The 21,635-nt window shown below is 30.3% G+C and overlaps 1 protein-coding gene across 1 annotated transcript; it reads left to right on the forward strand.

Moving 5' to 3' along the window:
* Window positions 1-20,064: 20,064 nt before the first annotated feature.
* LOC113376006 (islet cell autoantigen 1-like protein) lies at window positions 20,065-21,396 on the forward strand. The gene has a single exon (XM_026615938.1). The coding sequence runs from the start codon at window positions 20,065-20,067 to the stop codon at window positions 21,394-21,396; it is 1,332 nt and encodes a 443-aa protein (XP_026471723.1).
* The last annotated feature ends 239 nt before the right edge of the window (window positions 21,397-21,635 follow it).

The following is a 21,635-nucleotide window of genomic DNA, read 5'->3' on the forward strand; positions in this document are numbered from 1 at the left end:
GTTTTTGAGGTTAAATCAGTATTTGCGGCAAACATAGCCCTCATGGTAAAAGGCCAATTCGCATGAAAAAAAAAACTCGAGTCCCAGTAGGGGCCTTACTCTTTTTTTTGTAAAAATTACTACTTAAAAAATTGAGTGGTAATGCTGAATTTGATTAGAATAGAATATAAAAAAATATAGCCTACTATTAGAAATTTATATAAATGATTGTTTACTAATACATATTTACATATTTACTGAATAGAAATTTACTGAATAGGCTAAAAAGTATTTTAAGTATGACAAAAAATATTTTAACTGCAAACAGATTACTACATAAAATATGACGTATTCTATAAGCTGTGTTTGTTAAGGTATATCGTAACCTAGTATTTTTCATTAGAGGGGCAACCCAATGGTCAACCACAAGTTTTTTATGTATACTATAAATATTAGATGCGTATATCTAATTGCGTGGGTGGATGTGTTGCAGCAATGCCGAATGGCGATTTTTACTTGCGAGCATATTTGAGGTCTATAAAGTAAAAATTTATTGTCAAGGTTAGGATTGAACTCGGGACTAGTTTATGCTATTGACAAAATGAAAATGATGAATGGGTTGTGTACCAATATTTGTAATGTTTAACCATTTTACTGCGACGCAGCGCTCACGCGTTTCGATATATTGTCTCAGTAGCGCGATTGCGACAGAAAGATCAAAAGAGTTTTCAAAAAATTTAAAACTGAAAAAATTTCTTTTTTTTAATTTTTCAAAAATTTCCAAATAATTCAGAAATTTCATAATTCTTAAAAATCAAGTTTTCAAAGGTTTCAAAAAATCTTAAAGCTTCTAATTTTTTTTTAGTTACGATACGTAAAGTTCCACAATTTGCTTCAAGGCAAGATGACATGCACCACTAGTTAAAACATTTTGTTGATAAACAGTTCACCGCCATTTCTTCCGTAGCGAATAAAGTGCTTGAAAAAAAAAAGTAACTTTTTGTGTTTTTGTATTTAATGTATACACAGACATTCATTTTTTGTGTTTCGTTATTTGAGATGTGATGTTTAAATTTATTATTCATTTCAATTAATTTTATAAATATAATTCATATTTTTTTAATATTAACATGTTTTGTCTATAAGTAACCATTTTATCTGTAACGTTTTCGTTTAGTGTTTAGTGCATAATAACTTGTGTTGTTCTAATTCCACTAAAGAAGAGTCAAATTGGGACTCGAAACGTATGGACTATTAAATTCACTTTAAGAAATAAAATTTAGTTTTCTTTATATTTATTATCTGGACGGATGCCTGTGTAAAAAGTTCATAGTTTTATCAACATATTTATCACCACACACACACACACACACACACATATATATATATATATATATATATATATATATATATATATATATGATAGTTTTGTCGACGTTGATACATATTTGTAATATTTTTGCAGCCCAATCGTCGAATTGAAAAAGATTAAATAACAAAATTATTTATTTCATTAAACGTTTCGACACTTGATGTGTATCATCATTCAGTAATCTAAAAAACATATTACATAAATACAAAGTTGATAATAAATATAAATATATAAAAAGGAGAAAATTATATATACCAAACCAGGAAAAACGACAGAAAAAATTAATTATGATGTAAAATTGATTGAACACTAAATTTGTGTAAAAAGATATAATATACAATTATATTAACAACTAGAAATTGAAGGAGCACATTTTGCCCTCCTATATTTTATGTTATTAATAGCGGCGCATTGTGAACACTGATCAAGGTTACAGAGCAAGTGTAGTTATGAAGTGGGAGCGGGGTGTGAAAAACAAAAGGGGAAAGAGAAACAAGGAAGAAATATAATGAACGAAAGATTATAAAACTGTACAGTGTACAGTATTATTTTTCATGAAGTCATCATTATTACATGATCGCTGTTGTAACAATTTCTTGTTGTTAATATAATATATATATATATATATATATATATATATATATATATATATATACAGTGCTGGATTTACAGTAGGGGCAATCGGGGCTACTGCCCAGGGCGGCAAATTTTTGGGGGCGGCAAAATTTGGATAGTGAGAAAAAAATTCTATACAATATAATCAAATTTTTTTACCAACATTTTTATATTTCAAGAAATATAATTAACAAAAGATAATACGATTGCAATGCAAAATTTGGGTTGAAATAACCAATTATTAAAATTTATTATTTTGCCTTGCCTCCCTCTCCGAACGTAAATTATCAAATTGGTTAATAAGTTATTAAATTTGGCATTTGGCTAATATAAAGATCCGTAAACAAGAAAAATATTTACTTCAGTTCTCGAGCCCTCTTAAAATGACGAATTTGTGCACTTCCAAGCTTATAGCGTCGAAAAAAAATTTAAACTAGTGACTCATGGCATTGTGCCTTAAAACAAATTATTGAAACATCCCGTACTAAAAATTACATTTTATAAAAAGCTTTTCAACTTTTTGCAAAGCAATCGCACTGTGCGTAGCTGTTTTAGAGAAGAAATATCGAAACTCAATTACCATTTTTCGTAATTGCCTTTGCCAAAAACTAATCAGCACGTCTCCCCATCAATACAAATCTAATATTTTTTAATTATTTAAGTCGATTTCGGGAACACGGATCAACCGATTTAAATGATTCAATTCCTATTTATAAGGAGACGTGCTGATTAGTTATTGGCCAAGGCAGGTCCAACTGTTTTGAAGATACGGGCCAAAATGCCAAAAATGATAATTTAGTTTTTGAGAAAAGAAGCGTCCAATATCATTCAAAAAAATTTACAGAATAAATAACTGCTTAAATTTGTGGGAGGCAGGTTTAGCGGTTTCGATAATCCAATAAAAAAAATTGTAAAAGAAACATTTGGTGGACAAAAGTGATCACAAAACATATGCACATCAAATTATCAGATATTTTAAAAATATGTTAATAAGTATAAATTTTGTTTACATTTATATGCGTTCTGTAACATTGTTTATCCGTTAGACTGCGACGCGGCGTTTACGCGCTTCTATATTTTGTCCGTACGCAGCTGAAGCAGCGCGATTGCTTTAAAAAAAGTTCGTAAAATTTCAGGGATGGGGCGGCATTTTTGTCAGTGCCCCGGGGCGCCAAATTTCTAAATCCGGCCCTGTATATATATATATATATATATATATATCGATACATTTGACAAAACTAATTGCCAGTGTGATTTTAGACTAAAATCAATCATTTACTTCTACGTTCGTAACTAAAATCATTACAGTGTGCGACACGGTGTCTAACATTAAATTTATACGCAAAAGCCATGTAACCCTTGGGCGTTAGATCGAGCCAGCCGAGAGAAAATAGTGCAGACTTGCGATACACGACGTTCGACTCGTGTTATTCTTTAATTTTGCAGGGACTTTGGGGCGCCTCTGTGTGCATCCATACATGTAGTCGACTGTCATGAATTATTAACGCCGATGTATGTGCAACGGGGTAATGGACTGACTGTCCGTCCGTTGTTTACCCAGGGATGAAGATAGCCGCCAGAAGTGCTCACGAGAATTCGCGGTCGGCTATCGCATATGGATTATGCTATCTACTTGCAAACAGCTACTAACTCTATCGACACTCAAAATGTCGATTGAGTTACATCAGGGAATTATTTTGCGATGTGAAAAACATCAGTTTTAACACTACATTTACGGATGTTCGTTATATACGTATTTCTACTGAAGTGAGTCAGTTTGAATTATGCAAGAAGATGGAAATTTTTGAAAAAAATAGTTCTAAGCCATTTTTTTTAAACATTTTTTTTTCGAACAGCAATCAGAACCTTACGTCCTATAATCTGTTGGGCTGAAACTTCTCCTTACTTCGTATTTTTAGATGTTAACCCAGTGGTTAATCCATCTATATTTGATGATTTTGTTATTAGAATTAATTTAATAGGGCTGACTTTTTATTGGTGCAGCAATGTCGTGCCAGGGCTATCTTCACTTGGAAACATATTGTAAGCCAATTTGACCGTAAAAATAGGAATACCTTATTCGAAAATGCGAAATGAAGGGGACTGCGAGAGAAAGGAATAAATGCTTACATATATTTCACTACATAACAAAAAACCTATGTATGCTTGTGAAAATTGGCGCCTAGTTCCATATGCGGAACACCAACCTTAATCGTTCCTATAGCCATAAAACTATGATTAGCGACATGTCTTGACATCTTTATAGATGCTACTGACATTTAGCAATGTAATAATTCAAATATTTACCGAAGGGTTTATTTTCATTTTTATAAGTTTTTCTTATCTTCTGATAACCAGTTACAAACAATATATTTTTGTCACAAATCAAAGAAAAAATGAGCTTTGAGGGTTAAGGTTTTATGTATATATAGTGTTCAAATTTTTATTGAGTCAAATTGGCTCGGTCCGTAAATCTAGTGTTAAAAGATTTATTGAAATAACTAATAGTGTTTTTTGTTTAGATGATGATAGCTTAGTTAAAGTACGAGACAAGTTTTATGGCTTTATCAACTTTTTAGTTTATAAAGACATAGCACCATCTGACTGATACTTGTTTCAATTTCTGCAGAATTATCTTAATAGAATTAAACTGATATCAAAAAGAGCTTGTGAAAAGCACTTCATTCAGTTTTTCAACCAGAAAACACAAAAGTTCTTCACCAATAGCATAATGGCTCTACCCGAAAAATGGCAAAACATTGTCGATAATAATGAAACATAATTAGCTTAATTATTCAACTTGTTGAGTTTCGCTAAATAAACGAAACGAATTTTTAACTTGACCCAACATTATTTATCATTTTTCTATTTACTGCTTAATGTACGGGATTAAACTCTTTGAGACTTCCTCCATATTTTGGAGAACTTACTATTGGGTGATTCTCTAACAACATTATAACCATGTAAATTTTTGGAATAATTACCCAATGTCTTTTTAACCAGAAGACAGCTTATAATGTGAATAGAAAATTAAAGACCTATATAAGTCATATGCCTAAAACGTATGCTAGCCGTATTGTGATCTATAACCAAGAAAGGTGTATATGATAGATAATGCTGCTCTAATATCACAGACCTGCCTTCAAGCATAACTCCAATAAAATAATACCTCGTTGGTGTTAAAATAATAATCTAATTGTCACTTTGAGCCAGTCGTGGCCTCGTAAGAACATTATGTAGCAACTGCTGGCATGGTGGTTTGTTACCCACCTTGACCAGCTTAATATCAAGCAAACGTAATATTATACTTTCACATAGCTACAATATATATTCACATCACTATTATATATAATTATCAAAACGACAAGAGTCAACCACTGGATTGTCTTCATTCGAATGAATATCGCACATATGTGTCATTCTTTTTTCTTGTAAACAGCTACTAACTATATCGAAAATAAATATGAGGAATGAATTACAGCAGGAAAACATTCTTGGTTGTGTGCAACACTATTTTTAATGGCTTTTCTAGAATTAGTAATAGATGCTTTGTTTTTATGAACTATAAATAAGGAAGACAAAAGAGATAAATTAAATGCGTTAATGTCATACCATGTATATGTCTTGAGACAGACCACTTATAATAATTATGAACCGTATTAGGTAAAATATTAATCATATCGTTACTTATACTTGCAGTTGTCAACTTTTTATGCGTCAAAATCCCAATTTCGTTTAATTCAAAGAAAAAAAAATGTTTTGGAAATTTGTGCATATTTAAAATTATTAGATTGGAGTATTTTATTGTAAACTCAAATGTTTTAAAATAAAATTTCATTATTGCTATTCGAATTGGAGTCAATCCATTATATATATGAGAACATTCAGTATTGGACTATTGTTCGTCTCTCATCCAATTTGTGACACATTGTACTAGTAAAGAATTCAAAAATAAAATTTTTTCGCTAACATTTTTCTCAAATACGTCTTTCTTTTTATACCATCATCATTTAAATTGTGACCACAAGTAAAATATGAATTTTACATATGTATGATAATTTTATTTGCTGTGTGTATGTTTTAATTTAACGAAAAGAATGATAAGGGCTTCGTAAACAGCACTATAATAATAATAATGGCCTGAAGGAAGATCAGTAAGGCGAGATCAACTGCAATTCCTTCCAAGAAAAATTCATTTTAACATTTTTATTGCAGTGTACAGCAGTAGGTCATACTAATTGTCAAAGCCGAGGTTTGATATTTTTTAATTTATTACGTTTGACATAACACATACTTTTTATATTCAATTTTATTTTAATATTGAATAGTTTACTAACTTTCCGAAGAAGTTTATATTATTGCAAGAAAATCCGATTTGCTGATTTCAAATTTTCTTTACGTTTCAAGTCATAGTAAATCGATTGACATCAATATTGGAAAAAGTCCAATGTGCCCTTAACCCAAATTTAGATCTTTTTAAATGCCGTCAAGCCGCTTCTTTATAATTAGCGAATAAGTGAAATTGTTTTTGTCCTGAACCAATTTTAAAAATTAAAAACTATTCGAAAGATTTCAGTTGAAAACAGTGCTAATTATTTAGTGTGAATAGTGATAGGCTGATAATTTTTTCTGACGATTTTGATGAAACTTTGTAAAGTCATAGTTCATGGTCTATAGAAACATCCTACATTATTATAAGTCTAGGAAAAGTGGTTTATTTATGACAATTCCTTAATATGTCAAAGATTTTAAATTTCAGAATAACCTGCCTTTTGAAGATACAACTTGTATATTCAGTTCTGTATTATCCATTATCCACTGACGTCCACATTTTAATAGAATGCATTTTTAGAGCACGAAGAAGAATGAGATGTTTTAAATTAATTAAATTTAATTACTACAATTATAATTAATTTAAGTTAGTTTTTAGTGATGGCGAAAACTTTATTTCATAAATGAACAGTAGAAAATTTCCATATGACTAAATCTCAATTATTACTGATTAAGTCGATTATATACATATTTTGGCAAGCTCATGGTGCTTGCCACAAGGCAAAATGCTGCCACTTAGGCTTGGTTTATTTATTTATATAATATAATTATTTAATATAACTCCCCGTAGGTTAGATTAAGTTAAAGTAATCGCGAATAAATAGAATTTTTTTATACTTTTACGTTTCAAAGATTTCTGAAAATTTTGGCAAACCGTGTGTGTATGTATGTGTGTGTGTGAAGAAACAAATTTTTAACTTCACGTAGGGCAAGTTATAGTAATCGCAAAAAAATCGAAAATGAAAATTTTTATATATCTTCACGTTTCAAAACCTTCTGTACATTTTGGCATACCTTAGAAGAAATGGATGTATGTGTGTGTGTGTGTGTGTATGTATGTGCGTGTGTGTATGTATGTGCGGATACAAATTTTCGTCGACGATTCCGGGAACACGGATCAACCGATTTGAATAATTCAAAAAACATTCGATTCGTATTGATAAGGAGACGTGCTGATTAGTTTTTGGCGAAGGCAGGTCTAGCCGTTCCGAAGATACGGGGCAAAAAGTGTCGAAAACGGTAAATCAGTTTTTAAGAGAACGGAGCGTCCGATTTGAATAATTCAAAAAAACATTTTACTTGTATTGATCAAATTTTCATAAAGGCAGGTCTAGCGGTTTCGGAGATCTAATGAAAAAAGTAAAAAAAAATGTCATTTGGCGGTTAAAAATGATCATTAGACATATGCACATCAAATTATCAGATATTTTATAGAGATTTGAACAATAAGTATAAATTTTGTTTACATTCTAATAGGTTCCATACCAATGTTTACGCGTTAGACGGCGACGCGGCGCTTACGCGCTTCGATATTTCGTATTTATGCAGTTAAAGCGGTACGATTGCTTTGAAAAAAAGTTCAAAATTTCCAAAATATTTCAAAATAAATGATTTAAGATAGAATGATTTAATATGGTTCAAAATTTTATTAAAAGTTTCAAACCATTGATCAACTTTTATTGAGATTTCAACAATATTTTTTATCAAGCAATTTTTTTTATAGAGATTTCAACAATAAGTATAATTTTTTGTTACTATTTCGTACCAATGCTTATGCGTTAGACGGCGTGGTGCTTGCGCGCTTTGACATTTCGTTTTTATGCAGTTCAAGCTGTACGATTGCTTTGAAAAAAAGATCAGAATTTCCAAAATATGTCAAAATGAAGGAAACATTTTTCTTTTCAAAAAAATTTAGTTTTCAAAAAAAAAAAATTTCAGAAAACAGTAATTTTTTGTCAAATTTATAGTTTCTCAAAAATCTAATTTTTTCGAAGTAATTTTTTTTCGAACATGTTAATCGTTTTAAAAAAAATAATAATTTTTGGTACGGGAAGTTCCAGCAATTTGCCTTAAGGCACGATGCCTTAATTGCCTTAAGGCAGAATTCCACTTACAGCTAGTTTTTATTAATTTCAAGATGTTTGACTCGAACGTCATCTAGATTTTTTCCTTTTCATAAAAATATTTTACCACACGACACTATACAGTTGATTCACGGGGTTAAAAGTTGAAATTGGATTTGATTCCACAATGCTTATGGTCAGAAGAGTAATCGTGGGATCGTATTCGCCATTCGTGTGAAAAATGGCTAAATGATCAGGGCACGTCGGGCGAACCGCGCCGGCGGGCGGCACCCCGGTCTCTTCGCATGGATCCGTTGATTCAAAAGATCGATCAATCGCTCTCTGCAGCTGTAACGTATACACGGCGTCGGTCGTATGTACTGAAATATGCAAATTTATACGCAAGTGCTTTTCCGATCCAACAAATCATTCTACGGTTATGACTCCAAGTCATATACGTGGAGCTGGAGCATGCTGAAGTGGCGTCGGTTATGACGAGAACACACATTGGAGGGAAATATCTGTTATTTTTACGTTAAGCCCGCTGTAGTATTCATAGTGTAATATTTTAATGCCATTGATACATTAATTTATTATTGAAATAAATTAAGTCAATTGTTCGTGAATTGTACAATATACAATTTTTATTTTAAGTAATTTCTTTACAAATTGTAATTATTGAACAATTTTATATTACAAAAGATTTTTGAAATAAAACTTCTCTAGGCGCGACCAGGGTGTAAAGCCGTATAAATGCAACGGAAGTGCATTACAGCAGATAAGATAAGATAAGAGTCGTGTGCTAAAGATTCGTCATTCGCTCGCGATAATATCATTTCTATACGGGTCGATTGTGATTAGTCGTCGCGTATGTGAATAGAGATCTGTCGTTGTATGCGTACCAGCCTCAACGTTGTATGCGTGCCGGCCTCAAAGAATGAGATTATATCGCCAGCAAAAAAGTAAAAACTAGCTGTAAGTGGAATTCTGTCTTAAGGCAATTAAGGCATCGTGCCTTGAGGCAAATTGCTGGAACTTCCCGTACCAAAAATTATTATTTTTTTAACATTTTTGAAAAAATTTTACTTCGAAAAAATAAGATTTTTGAGAAACTATAAATTGGACATAAAATTCTTTTTTTTTTGAAAAAAAATTAAAAAAAAATATTTTTTTTTTAATTTTTTTTTTTGAAAAAAAAATGTTTACTTTATTTTGACATATTTTGGAAGATCTAAACTTTTTTTCAAAGCAATCGTACTGCTTTAACTGCATAAAGACGAAATATCAAAACGCGTAAGCGCCGCGTCGCCGTCTAACGCGTAAACATTGGTACGGAACCCATAGGAATGTAAACCAAATTCATACTTATTGTTAAAATCTCTATAAAATATCTGATAATTTGATGTGCATATGTCTAATGATCATTTTTGACCGCCAAATGGCTTTTTTTTTACTTTTTTCATTAGATCTCCGAAACCGCTAGACCTGCCTTTATGAAAATTTGATCGGTTCTTTACCTTTTCCTCATACAAGTAAAATGTTTTTTGAATTATCAAAATCGGACGCTCCATTCTCTTAAAAACTGAGTTACCGTTTTCGGCACTTTTTGCCCCGTATCTTTGGAACGGCTAGACCTGCCTTTGCCAAAAGCTAATCAGCACGTCTCCTTATCAATACGAATCGAATGTTTTTTGGATTATTCAAATCGGTTGATCGGTGTTCCCGAAATCGTCGACGAAAATTTGTATCCGCACATACACACACACGCACACACACACACACACACACACATACATACATCCATTTTTTCTAAGGTATGCCAAAATATTCAGAAACCTTTGAAACGTCGAGAAATGCAAAAATTTTCATTTTCGATTTTTTTGCGATTACTATAACTTGCCCTACGGGAAGTTAAAAATACCATCATTCAATGAATGTATGTTAATTTTAATTACATGAAGTTCTTTAAACACAATTATTACATGATGAGTAAAGTTGCGAAAATAATATTTGTCTAGGCGTTGTTTAACATAATCCGCTGTGTGAACGAATATTATAGATGTTATTAATCAGCAATTACTTTATTTCTCTAACGAAGGTTCATTTCTAAATGCTAACTACAATGACAATCCGATCATGTCATATTTGAAGTATGACTTTAATTACATTATTGTTTTTAAATATTATACATATTTTTAATGCCATTATAAATATATAATTTATATTTTATCATTATTATTTTTACTTAAACGCCCTCTTGTACAGTTTTACAAATAAGTTGCAAATAAGTTTTACTTCAATCGCGTGTGATCCTCACGTGCACTCTTTTTTTCATTCATTTTGATTATCTCTGTATCTCATTCAGAGTTATTTTGGTATGAGAGATCACAGAAATCTTATAACAAAAACTAGTGGTGCATGGCATCATGCCTTAAGGCAAATTAACTTTCCGTGACATAATTTAAATATTTTAAAAGCTTCACAATTTTTTGAGAATTTTGAAAATAATTGATTTTTGAGAATTTTGAATTTTTTGAAAATAAAAAGTTGGACTTTTCTGTTTTTTTTTAAATTTGAAATTATTTGAAACTTTTGAATTTTTCTTTTAAAGTAGTCACGATGCGTAGCTATTTTAGAGACGAAATATCGGGTCGCGTAAGCGCTGCATAACTGTCTAATGATAAAGCATTATAAATTTTGACGCGGAACCCATAAAAATATAAACATTTGTAAATTTTTCATAATTTATATGATAAATTGTTGCGCCTGTAATATAATGATCACTTTTGACCGCAAAATGGCGTATTTCTAATTGTTTCATTGGATCTCCGCAACCGTGTCATCTGCCATACCAAACATTTCATCAACTCTTCATTTCGTGTTTTTCGACTTAAATGCTTTTCAAATCATTTAAGTCAGACGTTCCGTTCTCTCAAAAACCGAATTACCATTTTTGTTGTCTCATATCTTCGAAATGGCTGTACTTGCCTTGACCAAAAACATTTCAGCACGTCTCCCTATCAATAGGAACCAAATGTTTCTTGAATTATTTAAATCGACGGAAATCATCGATGAAAAATTGTATTCGCTCATCCATACGCACATTAATACATACACACATACTTGCATACACACACACATATAATTTTTTTCTAAGGTGTGTCAAAAGGTTTTGAACTGTAAAAATGTATAAACATGTTTATGTTCGATTTTTTTTCGATTACTATTACCCTACGGGCAAGTTAATGAATATAAATAATTTTTTGCAAAATATAATGAGAATAATTTTTTAAATCTTAGTTCCATCAACCTATTTCAACAATGTTTCAATTCGAGTTTAAAATTTCTCAACTTCACAAACACGAATAGTTAACAATTATTATAATTTATTGTAATGCTGCGTTTTATTTTTATTAAATCCATCTTTTTCGTTCCTTATATTTATTTAGTTTTAATTAACTAAATTAGATTAGATTAAGTTATCTAATCCTTTACATAGTAGTTTGTTAAATTATTTGTAATAATTTTATAAATTTTAAAGACACATCCTGTGCAATTTCATGTTTTAAAAACAAAAGTAAAATGGAAAATTTTCAGTAGATGTAATGAAATATGCGAATTTATAAACAAACGGGCTTTCAAACAATTAATTTTACATTGACAATGAATACCAAGCATATGTCCCATTGTCCATAAAACAATGGAAAATTTTGAATTTGTCAAAAGAACAGGAAGTTTTATATATACATTCATTATATATCTTGAACATTATCCATTGAAATTAAATTGAATATTTAGCAAATTTTACAAAACTCTATAATGGATAATATTATTAAGTGTTGCATTCTAGCATATATAATATTTTTTGTAGCATATCTTATTATTTGGATTCTTCTCAATTTCAACTAGTAGACAAAATAATTTACCACGAGAAATTTTGTTTTTTTTTAAGTTTTTTAAGTCATTTTAAAAATATTCAAAAATATTTTTTACTATTTTTTCTAATTGTTAATAATTTAAAAACAACATGTGCATCATAATTAGTAAGTTCATACCAGAAAAAACACAACAAATCTAAAACATCGTTTTGTAATAAAAATATAAGGCAAAACGTTGAAACAAGAATATATAAAAAAAATAAAATTATGTAGTTTATCACGTTATTTGTAAAGTAAAATCAATGTAGACTCAAATTTCAGTTCATAAATTAATTTTTAGCTTTTAACAATAATTGAAGAAAATAGAAAAGTTATAAACGTAGATAAAAAGGTTTTTAGTTCACAAAAATAGAATCATGATTACATATATATATTATCGATGTAATATTGTGCAAAAATAATGCTTTTTATATTAAATGGTTTTGTTAATCGTTTTCACAAGAAAACCACTTGAGCCAATGTATTGTTTTTAGATTATTAATCATGTTATATATATATATATATATATATATATATTTATATATATATATATATAACCCAAAAAATAGAAAGCTGTTTAATGTAGCTCATATTTTAACGAGTCATAAAAGAAGTGTGCATTATGTAAATTCTCCAAAAGCAATAAATAGCAACGCGTCGTACAAAAAATATTTTATAAAGCAAAAAATTACAATACGAATTCCATGTCAACCGTGATATTTATTTCATATTGTTACTTTGTCATCGCGCAACTATTAATTACGACGCTGACTAGCTAATATATATATATATATATATATATATATATATATATATATACAAACAAATCAATATAAATCATTCTTTATTGAATATTGAAAACTATAAAGTGTTTCATGATTTTTATTGCAAGCTTTTACGTACTTTCCGAGATAATTGTTCCGTTACATGTTCTGCATTCTATCAATAACTCTAAATTTTTATATGCTATTTGAATTCTAGTTACTCTATATGAGAGTAAAAATTTAAATTGAATTATTCTCGATCCCTGAATAGTGTTATTAGTTGAAACAAAATAATTTTATTTATTCTAAAATTTCACTTTTGTGACATTCTGATGTTTTTTAGCATTATTCAAATTTTTCTTTCGCACCATATATTGTAATTGTTCTTATATCGATATAAAACAGAATGTATGTGAGCAAGTTTAAACAATGATTAAACAATGAGTAAAAAATGATTGATTTTCTTTTAAACATATTAATATTTAATTAGTTTTACGTGAAATACAGTTCAGCCATAAATATTCCATGATATTTGATAGTGCCTTTACCTTGGTTTTCCATAGTATATTATTTTCGTTTGTATTGTGAAGTAAAGATTTTTTTTTTATTTGTAAATAAATATTGCTTATGATTTTCACAAAATATTTAAAATTTTTCAATTTTATGCGTAGCCTAGTAATTTATTAATAATGAAATCGAAGTAAAATGATATGCCCACTTTCCTTTAAGTTTATATTACTGTCTCATCTGCAAATGAAAGCAGTATTGTATTATATAGGTAACCCTCGTACAACACGGTAGTTACGTTCCAGAAAACTAGCGTGTTATGCGAATCCGTGTTATAAGGGACAAAGAACTAGTACAAAAAGAGGGGTTACGTTCCAAGAATTCAAATAAACATGCTACATATCCAATAAATAGTGTTACATTTATTCATTTTTTTAAGAAGTAATATACATTACTTAAATTATATGATTTTTTTTGTCATAATTAACAAGTAAGTGCTATTCAACATGATCCTTTTTTTGCAAGATATCATCATCCTTTGAGCAGTTTTCTATACTACTTCTAGATCTGTGCATTATCTTTAGCAAAAAAAAAATATTTGCGATTACTTGCTTTTAGCAAAATTTTATTTTTATATATAACGCATATAAAGTAATCTTTATTAAACTTTTATGCTCATTTTATTTGAAGACTTGTTTAAGAATTATTTAATAAATTTTTCGGATAATTCTAGAATTTTTCGCGTTCGATAGAACGTACGCGTTCTAATAACATTAGTTATCCTTTGCACTAGTTTCATCACATTATTATTTTACTAAAACTTTCCTCATTTTTTAAACCGTGTTAGAGCAAATCCGTATTATAGAAGTACCGTGTTATGCGGGGGATACCTGTAACAATTTAGTACAGGGTAGAGGGGCGAAGGTCAAATTTGACTTTCAGTAATTACACTGTCTAAGCTAAGTGAACCAAATGAGCAACTCTTAACACATATTCAATAAACAACTATCGAACTATATATTATTATAACTATATATATTAAGGTCTCATTTTATACTAAGGTAAACTGCGCGGTCAAAATTAGAGTCAAAAAATTAATTATGTTCTTAGCTTTTGTTACCTGCATTTTACCAGCTATGGCTCGCGCGATTAAATCGACGGAACATTGATTTATTCTTGTAAAATCGCAAAATATTATAAAAATCAATATTTTATAAGTGTAATGAGTATGATATCTAACTCTCAATTAAATGTAAAAGCCGTCGTGCAGAACGTAAGTAATTATCAGTTCAAGTATGCCAATCCCATCTTGAAGCACAATTATCCGAAGCAAACAACTCAATAGTTATGCGGAAGGAGCGGCTTGTTGGACAACTTTGTCACAAATTCCCACAATTAAAATGCTTTTATAGAAATTATTCAAACATTTATGTTTTTATAAATCTTACTTAAGAAATAATACTCATAGATAGGACGACTCGTTGGCTTGTTTTTATTAATATATATTACGCGCGTTTTGGAGCAATTTATCGAGTTATGCAGTTGCTTCTCATTGAGCAAGTTATTAAAGTCGTTTTTTCAGAAAAACATTCAAAGCAATTTATTATCAAACGCAACCATTTACCAGTAATTTTCAAAAAACACAAGATAATTAATAACTAGGCGCATGGCATCGTGCCTTAAGGAAAATTGCTGGAATTTTCCGTACCAAAACTTATTTTTTTTTGAACAAAATTAACGTTGTTGAAAAAAATTTACTTTGAAAAAATTAGATTTCTGAGAAACTATAAATTTTTGACAAAAATGTTTTCTTTATTTTGAAATATTTTGAAAATTTTGAACTTTTTTTCAAAGCAATCGTACTGCTTTAACTGCATAGAGACAAAATTTCGAAGCGCGTAAGCGCCGCGTCGCCATCTAACGGATAAACAATGGTACGCAACCCATAGGAATGTAAACAAAATTTATACTTATTGTTAAAATCTCTATAAAATATCTGATAATTTGATGTGCATATGTCTAATGATCATTTTTGACAGTCAGATGGCATTTTTTTTCTTTTTTCACTCGATCTCCGAAACCGCAAGATCTGCTTTCATGAAAATATTATCAATTCTTTATCTTGTCAATGCAAGTAAAATGTTTTTTGAATTATTAAAATCGGATGCTCCATTCTTGTAGATACTGAGTTACCGTTAGTGGCACTTTTTGCCCCGTATCTTCTAAACGGCTAGACTTGCCTATGCCAAAAACTAATCAGCACGTTTCCTTATCAGTAGAAATAGAATATTTTTTGAATAATTAAAATCGGTTGAACCGTGTTCTCGAAATTGTTGACGAAAATTTGTATCCGCACACACACACACGCACACAATAATCCATTTTTTTCTAAGGTATGCCAAAATGTTCAAAAACCTCTTAAAAGTAAGGATATATAATAATTTGTATATTTGTTTTGTGATTACTATAACTTATTCTACGGGAAGTTAAAAAATAATTTATATCTATTTAAACACGAAAATTTTCTTAAGTTTGATAAAAATAATGATTACATGACATCAACTAATGTTTCTTCTTTAGCCAGGACTTAACTCCTCGACCCAATAATGTTTGGAAGCCTTTGGATTAAATTCTGAACTCTATCATTGTGTAATGTTTCATAAAAATTTTCAAAAAAAATAATATTAAATACGAAGAAACGTCCTGGACAATCTCTACCAAAAACTAATCAGCGCGATTTCAAACTGATACCTGTCGAACAATTTTTGAATTTTCAAAATCGGTAGAGAATTTTTTGTAAATTCTGTAAAATTCGCAGATGTATGAGTTAACACATCGAAGTTTTCTTTCAACAATTTAAGCTCAACGTGAAAAACGACTCTATCGACTTTTGTATACAATGCATTCAAATCTTCCATAAGATAATTCTATTAGTTTCCTATAGCACATGTGTACGTGTGTATATTTGAATAAATTTAATTTATGCTCGAAGCCAGACCGATTGGTTTTGTTGTTATGATAATAGTGGCACATTTAATCTATTTTGACGGCGCCGTTGTTAAAATTAGATTCGGGAAGCAATGATGTAATCCAGTTCATTGATACTTGATGCACGCGGCTACTTGGCCGACAGCCGTGTTATAATTTCTCTATATGCGTTTTATTTATAGGTTTATTAATGCACGTAAATATGCGGCAAGCACTTAGCAAATAGTATATGAAATCACAAACAAATAAGCTATGTATACGTAAATAGGACGATTTGAAAGCCCCTTTTAGACATTGGTTCTCATCAAACTTGACGAGCAACTTTTGTAATCCACCTGAGATCTTATGGAGCAGAGGATAATAAAAGTTCATACATACATATTATTTCAAGCCATTCTAGACAATCTTATAAGTCGGTGTTCCTCAAGGTAGCTCTTTGGGCCAATATTATTTTCTGACAGGATAAAGCGGACCTAAAGCTTCGCGTGTAGAAAGGTTTACCATAGATATTTTAAAAAACAAGGATAGTTAAATTTTTTTAACAACAATGTTTGAAAGTAGAGAGAAAAAAGTGTATAACCAGCCATTATCTTTGATTTTCACGATGTTGCTATCGGAAGATAAACGGCAATGTTCGAAAAACCATGATAAAAGTATTTTCTTTCATTATTAGTTTTTTTGGCTGTGAGCACTGTTATTTAGTTTACGAGACTTTAATATAATTTTTAAATATAAGCTCAATAGGATGTATTGTTATTTTCAAGTCAAGGTTTGCTAATATAACCCCCTATAAAAGCTATTAGCTAGAACATAGTAAGAAAGTGTACTAAGATAAGTTTGTTTGTTACGTGTTATTTGTTGTGATATGTTTGGTTTGGTTTTCAATATATAATTGCTCAAAGTCAAATTTGACCTTTGTGCCCCGCCCTCCTACCCTATTATGGTTTAAGTGTGAACTCTATAAAAATTAGTAATTAATTAATTAATGTTACACAAAACACAATCAATTTTTATAAATAATTGTGTGATAATTAATTCATACAAAAACAGTTCAAATAGCAGATCATAATTAATTGCAGTTTAAATATTTTTCTAATTACTCTCTGTCAATAATTATTTTGTAGTTATTTTATGCACTTTATTATATAAAATACCAAACATTAACATGATCATGGGTAAAATTGTATGAATAATAATGAAAATAATTATTATTTAATGTGAGTTAATAAGTGGCGAGTTAAAAAAAATATTTAAAAAAAATTGCGCCTGATTGTATATGCTAATTCACACAATTTTGAAACTGATATTGAAATTAATGTAGTGCGATTAATTCGTTGAAACTGACATCGAAATTGGTATAGTGCTGTCACGACGAATCACTCAATGTCGAAACTGTGTTATAAGATACTCGTTTTTAACGTGCAAACAAGGCCAATTCGTAGCGCGTTGTAAAGAAACCGTTCTATGGAAACAGCGCTTTAAAAAGCACAGAATTAGTACAAAAAACATGTGTACCGCATTATAAGAATGACCATAGATACAAAAGACAAGATAAATTTTCAATTATTTTTATTGATTTGAAGAGTTTATAAAAAGATATGATTAGTTAAAAAACCAGTTGTAAGTGGAATTTTGCCTTAGGACAAGTTGCATTATTTACTCGCATAGGAACGTTTATGCAACTTGCATTAACGCAAAATGCCACTTTCAGCTAGTTACTTATAAAAGCGCTTTACATATGAGTCAAAAAAAGATAAAATTTAATATAATACATACATTGCTTATTTATACAAATATATCAATCCAAAATTCTATTAAATAGAACGAATGAATTGTAATCATTTATCTATTAGAATTAATTTTAAACTATTCAAAATAAATTATTCTCAATTTATATAATTATGTGAACATATCAATTTTTAATATTGAAATTCATGAAGTAAATCTATGAGAATTATTTATATTGTTCTCGCGAAACAATCCGATTTGCTAATTTTATGTTTTCTCGACATTTCAAGTTATTCTGAATCGAATGAGTCCAAATTTGAAAAAAGTATGAGTGCGTGTGTACGTAAGGCCGATTTTTGATCTTTTGTCGAGGTTTTTTGTAAAAACGGCTGGATTGATTAAAAAATGTAAAAGCCATTCGATGTAGCTCGATAAAGATTGTCGGTTTTGTGCGACGATACCCAAGCCGTTTCTTTGTAATTGACTGAAAAGTGTTAAATATTTAAATTCAAATACTATTTGAAAAATAGTAGTTGGGAATCGCGTTGATTAGTTTTTGTTAAAGATCGCCTGGGCCGTTTCTTCATACTTAAATGTTGAATTTTTTTGATGAATTTGATAATATTTGATATAACGATAAATTACATAGCCTGAAATAACATTATATTGGTTGAATTATAAATATTATTTCAAGTTCAGATATTCGCCGTGTGTTTAAGCAAATCTAATCAGAATCTTTGCCAAACATTTCTATGCGTTTCGTGTTTCGTACGTTTCTACTAATTACAGTTGACGTCCACGCTTTAAAAAAAATACATTCTTAGAACACAAAATAGACGAAATAAACTTTGTTAAACAAATAAATTTAATTAATACTATTACAGATATTAAAGTATGTTTGAGAGATATCAATTGGAAATTGAAATGGCTGCTTCTTAGTGAAAGCAAAAATTTTATTTTAGAAATAAATAGTTGAACCATTTTACCAAAATAATTGAATCTCAATTGTTATTCATTAAATTGATATTGTATACGTGTCAAAAAGTTTATGCTACTTGACTTGAGGCAAAAAGATACTTACAACTAGATATAAGATAATCCCTACGTATCTTCAAGTATACGTTTAGATAGGTCGTTTGTAGGTTAGGTTTTATGTGTAAATCGCCTGATCGTATACCAAAGACAAGCTTTTAGACATTTTGTGACCACTAACTCATACGATTATTGGTCCATAGCACGACATTCCTAATTTATCTGAGAATTGGCCCCATAGTTGTATCACGCTAATGTTACCTTACCTAGGTTCTTTGAAGTGCAGATTATGGTATAATCATTTACAAAATTCACAAAATTTCTTTTGAATATTTAATAAACAAACGATATAAGCATGTCAGAGCATGTGCGACCATGCTATAATCGATGCAGTCTAGTCTAGTCTAGGGATGAATTCGTTATTAATGGCCAGTGGCTACCAGGTGTGTGCAGGTATCATATAACATGAACTGTATATTTGAAAACATCTTTGGGGCATTCTAGAAATTACTCGTAAACTTTCTCATCGATTTCTTAAGAACATGAAAATAATCTTCCGTGAAATGTTTACAACAGGCTATGTGGTGTTCTCTCAATTTACAAATTTCCTCTGTTATTAATTTTTTAAAAGTTTGTTTTTATATCAAATTGTTATACTTTATATCAAATTGTCACTTTCATACAATGACATTTACAATACACAAATGTCATTCAAATTGTTGTTATATTTATTTTTATAAATTGTAAACAAAACAAATCCTTTTAAAATGTTCTTAATGGATATCCACCATCAATATTGGGTGACCAAACAGACCGTCCTTCGCAAACTCGGCGGCAAAGAAGATGAATGCATCGTTGCATCAGACGCTGAATTGGACGCAAAATTAGAACTGTTTCGTTCAATCGCTGCGAGCTGCTCGGTTTTACAAAGAGTACTTGAACAGTATCAGGAAAGATTGTGTGTTTTAGCCCAGGAAGAGAATTCTCTAGGGAATTTTTTAAAAGAAGCCTCAAAGAGTCATGAGAGTGTCAGGAAGCATATGTCTTCATCAGGTAAGGCTTTGTGTTACCAAGGCCAGCAAAGGATGCAACTGAGGGATCCCCTTATGAGATTGCATGAAGAAGTAGATACTTTTAAAGCAAAGGCTGTCCAGGATACTCGGAGTACTCTAGGCGCTATGGAGAGGGCCAGAACTAAATACAGAGCTGATTTGAAATGGATGAAAGCTGTTAGTGCTCAACTAGATCCTGATACTGGACGTGGACTGGAAAAATTTCGAAAGGCTCAGAATCAAACCCGACAATCCAAGATCCGTTTCGACCGCCTGACTCTAGATTGTTTAGAAAAAGTAGATCTTCTTGCAGCTGCTCGCTGCAATATGTTCTCTCATGCCCTGATACCCTATCAATCGTCTCTTCTCTCTTTTTTCTCAAAGTGCTCACAAACCTTACATTCTACATTGACAAGTTTGAATTCAGAACCAAAATATGATTTTTGTGTTTTGAAAGAATTAAAAGAAACACCCGATGAGGGTGAGATCAAGGAAAAGAGTGATGGGAAGGAGAAATTTTCTGATGATGATCAGCTACTGTTTTTCCAGGATGAATACACAGATGAAGTCCAAAATGAAACAACAAACAATGGCAACATTAAACCTTCTGAAAACCTTATTAACGAAGACTGCTTCTCAAAACAAGCTGAAGACTTATTGGGCATCACATCTGATATAATTAACACATCAAATGAGATAAGTATAAACTTTGATTTACTTGGATTACTAGGACAACAAGAAGACCAAAAGTCACAACATGATAATATGACTGCTGATTTTCTCGAGGGTCTTCTATCCACTAATCCAGGAAACCTCATGTACCCACCAAATTCAGCAACAGATGACTTGAACGATGACATTCTTTCTCAAATTTTGTCCAATTCATCAAAAGTACCAAATCAATCATCAGCAAAATCTCCAAAACACGATCAAAATAAACAAAAGATTTCATCTAAGTCCAACTGGATAAAACTCTTTTCGGATTTGGATCCTTTGACCAACCCGGACTCTTTAATGGAATCTTCAGACTACAGTCATCGTACTTGATGGGAACCTGATTATTATTTGAAAATAGATAAATTAATATTGATTTTGGTATTAATATTGTATGTGGATTATCTTTTAGTGTCTTGCTAGATTTTGGTTAGGCGTTCTTATTCATTCTTCGACTTAGATTTAAAATTTATTTATCTTTTAGTTATACTCTGTTATAAGGTACTAGTAATTCCACATTGTATTCTTTTGTGGTGTTTTATACTTTTTTAATGTATTTTATAGATTTATAA

Source organism: Ctenocephalides felis, unplaced genomic scaffold (genome assembly GCF_003426905.1).
Source record: "Ctenocephalides felis isolate EL2017-DRISC unplaced genomic scaffold, ASM342690v1 CF-g0.4_SCAFFOLD_01886, whole genome shotgun sequence".
In the NCBI taxonomy this organism is placed as follows: domain Eukaryota; kingdom Metazoa; phylum Arthropoda; class Insecta; order Siphonaptera; family Pulicidae; genus Ctenocephalides; species Ctenocephalides felis.